Source organism: Charadrius vociferus, unplaced genomic scaffold (genome assembly GCF_000708025.1).
Source record: "Charadrius vociferus isolate BGI_N301 unplaced genomic scaffold, ASM70802v2 scaffold532, whole genome shotgun sequence".
Taxonomy (NCBI): domain Eukaryota; kingdom Metazoa; phylum Chordata; class Aves; order Charadriiformes; family Charadriidae; genus Charadrius; species Charadrius vociferus.
In genome coordinates, this window is record NW_009647271.1 from 250,369 (window position 1) to 255,008 (window position 4,640).

Consider the following 4,640-nt stretch of genomic DNA (forward strand, 5'->3'; position numbering starts at 1 on the left):
GGGGACAGCTCAACTGAGACCCTGGACTGACACCAAGGGGAAAAAAAAAAAAACGGTATTTCTATATATAATCCCCTGAAATTTGCTTAAATTTCACTGTGAAGTAGGCAAACAGTAAAATCTGATGTGATTTTATAATCACTTTAAACCTTAAAATTGCTGTTTAAGAATAAAAATTTAAAGAAACAGAAGCATGACATAATTTTTTTGGTCAATAGTTGCAAAATAATGCAAAAATAACCACTGATGTGGTTGGAAATACATCATGAGAATCTATTTTCCCCAAAGGCAGTTTGGTTCTTCTCAGTTACATCTTCCCAACGGCATTAAATACCGTAGCATGTCCTTACTTCTGCAAGAACAATAAAGCCATGGTCAGAGCGAAGGAGTCTCACAGAACAATTCAAGTCCACCTCCTTCCTTCCCCTTTTTGGCATGCAGGGTCTGTGACCATCACAGAAGAAGAGTCACCGATGTTGCAGAGCTCACACACAGAAACTGTATAAACCTCAGTGGAAAATGATTTACCCAAATTGGTGCAATTTTGTCAGCGAATGAGCCCTCCGCCACATCCACTTCCACAGTGGTTTGTAATTCAGAACATATTTCAAACTGTATAAATACGATTCTCCCCTGAGTCAGCGCCAAATGTGTTTATTGGATTAACTTTTTTTTTTTTAAAAAAAAAAATCATATTATGCAAGATTATCACACTGAAGCTAAGCTGTGGGCCATATCTTAAATCCTCCCTGCTCACAGCAGCAGTGGCTGAGCACATTGAAACATCCATGGCCAAACGGACCATGGAGGTAAGAGCCCAGAGGAGCCACATCGCGGCTCTGCCAGGCAGACGTTGTCACCCCTCCACCCCCGTTGCAGGAGGGATTGCACCAGCGCTTCTCATTTCAAGGTTTCTCCTTGCAAAACTGGAACTACAGCAGCTGGGTTGTTTTTTTTTTTTTTCTGAAGCAGATAAAAAGAGCACATATCACCCATTTAATTGGCTTCAAATAAGGGCAGTCACTTCCAGCTAAAGAAGCAACTGCGTTTTAAACCGTTCCAGCTCTTTCTGCAGCATTCATCTCACAAAAGCACATGTGGCTCTGTGATGTGCTGCTTGCAGTTATGTTACTCAAGGCTGAAGTCAGATACTCCATTAACAAGTCATTAGAGTTCCTGAGGTATTATATGATAATAAGGCTGGCATAAATTCTTGACACTAAAATTGTTCTCAACTTGAGTTTCAATTCCTGGGAGAAGGTAACATCTTAATAAAAAGTTCCAGCTATTCTTGGCACGAGGACAATTCTATCTATAGTCATTCTAGTAGAGTATTCTGTATGGCATAGTGATTTGTGCCAAGAAAACAGAGAACTAATTGCCCTGAAAGCATTTCATGTACAGATAATCTGGAATCGATGCTCACAGAGAAAGAGATTATCTTCAGTGGCTTTGCTTTTCCTTCTCTCCAACCACTTTCTACTGAGTCCAGAATGCAGCAGGGTGGCAGGCTGCAATGCCACTTACATATAACATATTAAATATGCATTTAAATCAATATTCTGCTTTCTGCAGCCAGACTCTGTTTCATGGCTTGTAAAACATTAGGAAAGTGTTATTAAAATCTGTCCCCCTGCAAAGGAGTGATGTAGTCTCTTGCCCAAGGAAGTACCTAATAAACTGACAGCAGCTTTTGATGGTAGCTGAAAGGGCTGTGAGGCTCAGAGCTTCTCCGCCAGCCCCGTTTAAGGTCTGACATGGATCTTTTAATGGCATCAGACCACCTATTTTTTGCTTGTAAGCAATCTTACCTGTTGAAAAGGTGTTGAAATCTGTGTGCTTTGAAGGTTAAGGCAAGGCAGATAAAGCAGCTTGAGGACCCTTCTGGACTCAGCAGGCCCTGTTCAGGACAGAGATTTAGTTCTAAACAAGGAAACGTGAGAAGAGGGCTGCCCTCAGGCCAAACTGACCAGGGGAGGAGCACCAGCTTCAACCAGATCACCTCAGCCAGTGCCAAGTTCCTTCTGAAATCAGATCCCACGAATATCCCCTTACGTTAATTCCCAGCTCACAGAAGTTACTCAAATCAGGAGGGGAGACTGCTTCCTGGTCAACCTGAAAGCTGGGTGCCACCTTAGGTAAATAAACACAAGGAAGTCCACAGGCTGCTCTGCTCGATTTGGACAGCCAGCAGGCACTGACTATAAGCAGACATGGTGGGTTTTTTTCTAATAAATACCGATGCAGATGCACACTTAAATCCCAAAACACAAGACGACAGACAGTCTGCAGCAAAACCTGATTTTACAAATGACAGCAGAGCAAATGAACCATTTTTTTATTCATATCCCTTATTCAGCAAAAAGAGTTCACAGACATAGCACCTTGAAAAAGTTTAGTGTGCCATTAGCATTACAATATTTTTCATTCAATTGAGTCAAAGTACAGGTCACAGTTTCACAGTTTCCACAGCATCAGCTCTGAGGAGCAAGAATTCAAGTTTGCTTTTTGACTAAAAACTTAGCTACATTCATTTCAGCAAAGGTATACCTGAAATACCTTGTTATGATTTTGGAAGTAAAATCATTAAGTTAAAAAGGAAAAATTACTACAAGAAGGCTATAAATTAAGAAAATAAAAAGATTTATAATTTTTTTTTAATAAAAATCTGTCTTGTCAGATATGTAGCGTATATATTTAGCACTTTAGGATTAACGGTCATTTCTGGGCATCATCACCATACCACGTTACCACTCCACCCCCTACATTCAAGTACAGATTAGTTGATCCCATGCTGTTGTGACCAACTCCTATTAAAGCTTTCATCCTTCATAGCTTTTACCAGCCAGTCCCTCTCATTCTCCTCATCAGAGTCACTCATATCGCTGGAATCGGCAGCCAGGAGACGAGAATAATTAATTTTTTTCTGCCGTGGCAATTTAGACTGGACAATTAAGAACAAGAAGAGCCACAGCATCAGACAGACGCAGCACACCCTGTACAGAACTGCCAGGCCAAAGTACTTCATGACAAACCCCCCTGCAAAACTGCCCAAGCTTGCACCTCCACCATAGCAGAGACCCTGAAGAACAGCGTGCAGGGACCTGTCCATGCCTGGAGTGGCTATGTCATCCACTGTCATGTTAACCACCCACCACAAAGCACCACTACTGAAGGCGGATAACATCTGGATAAGGAGAACTGACCACACTGTCCATAAGAAGGAGTAGCACAGAAGCTGTACCGCCAGGAGGCTTAGACTGACTGCAACAATTTTGCTGCTCGAGAAAGTCCTCAGCAACTTCCCTTTGAAGAAATAAAGCAAAATTTCAGCAACTAGCCCAACGGCCACAGAGAGTCCCATGTACAGCTCGCTGCTGCCTTGGTCCTGCATCTGCCAGAAAAGAAAGTTGTGCACCGCAGACCCAGCCGCGCCGGTGAGGAAGGCGGTGATGGCGTACAGGATCGCTCGGCCGTCACTCCACAGGAGAGCCAGGGCTTTGGCAGTTTTGTTAACACGGTCAGTTCTCTTGGGAACATGGACAGGAAAAAAGACACTGACAACCAACGAGAGCGTTATCAGGAGAGCATAGCCATAGAAATGGACAGCAAGGCGGGTGATTGTACCGCTGAGGAAGCAGTTCAGTTGATCCACGAATATGGCAATGCTGCAGGCGCCTACAGATGCACCCATGTAACTCCAAATCCACAGCTTGCCATACCTGTCAGTTGCATCAACAAAGTCGAGATATTCATAGAGACTCTCATCCACTGTCCAGTCGAGAGAAGTAGCCAACAGCTCCCAAAGCACAACAGCACCCAGTACCATAAGAAAAATCTGATGCTCTCTGTCTTGAAAGATGTTTTGCACCGCCTCGAGACTCACATATTGAGCATCTTTCTGGTGGTCTAAAAGGTTTCCAGACATGTAAGCATCTCCAACAGTCGGAAGAGTTGTTTTAAACAAAGAGAGATCGTTACTTTCAGTAGCAAAAAGGCTTTCTTCAGCATTATCAGCAAGATCTATTGCAGCAGAACCCGGACTGTTTGTTGCCTTCTCAAGTCCACGTAAGGGAGGTCTGTAGGAAGCTGGCTTTTCTGGTTCTCGTGTCTCCCAGTTAACTGCTTCCACAGACACTGTCCAACCAGAGGGACCATCCAAGTAGCCATTTGTCTTTGTATCACCGTCACCAACCCCTCTATCATTTTTCTCAAGCGTATCTGTCAGGCCAAATAATCCCTGGAAGGCTGCACTGGTTAGTGTTGGCTTTCCGCTCGCCATTAAAACACCGACAGTCATTTCCACTGTTTCTTTTGACACAGCTTTTGCGTTGGTAATAGCACTCGTGCTTAAAACACTGTGGCTGCTCGTGCCCAGACCGGGCACCGTGGTGGCGGCCCCTCGGTCACCTGGCTGCCGGCTGGCGTTACAGTACTTGTACCCCACGTCCCCGTCGGCGGGCGGGATGAGGGTGAGCAGCAGGCTGGCCCCCGCCGAGCCCAGCAAGGAGCTGGCGACCAGAAGGCGCCGCTTCCCGCGGCCCCTGGAGCAGCGGGAGCAGAGGGGAGCCCAGAGAGCTGCCGCCAGGTGCTTGGCTCCGGCCACGACGCCCACCAGGGGGGCCGGCAGGCCCCGGGGG

General features: G+C 45.3%; 1 protein-coding gene across 1 annotated transcript; it reads right to left on the bottom strand.

Moving 5' to 3' along the window:
* Positions 1 to 2,779: 2,779 nt before the first annotated feature.
* MFSD6L (major facilitator superfamily domain containing 6-like) lies at positions 2,780 to 4,633 on the bottom strand (the record flags this gene model as incomplete). Its single annotated transcript, XM_009880017.1, has 1 exon — positions 2,780 to 4,633. A coding segment is annotated over one exon (1,854 nt), but the record flags the coding sequence as incomplete, so codon positions are not given.
* Between the last annotated feature and the right edge of the window lie 7 nt (positions 4,634 to 4,640).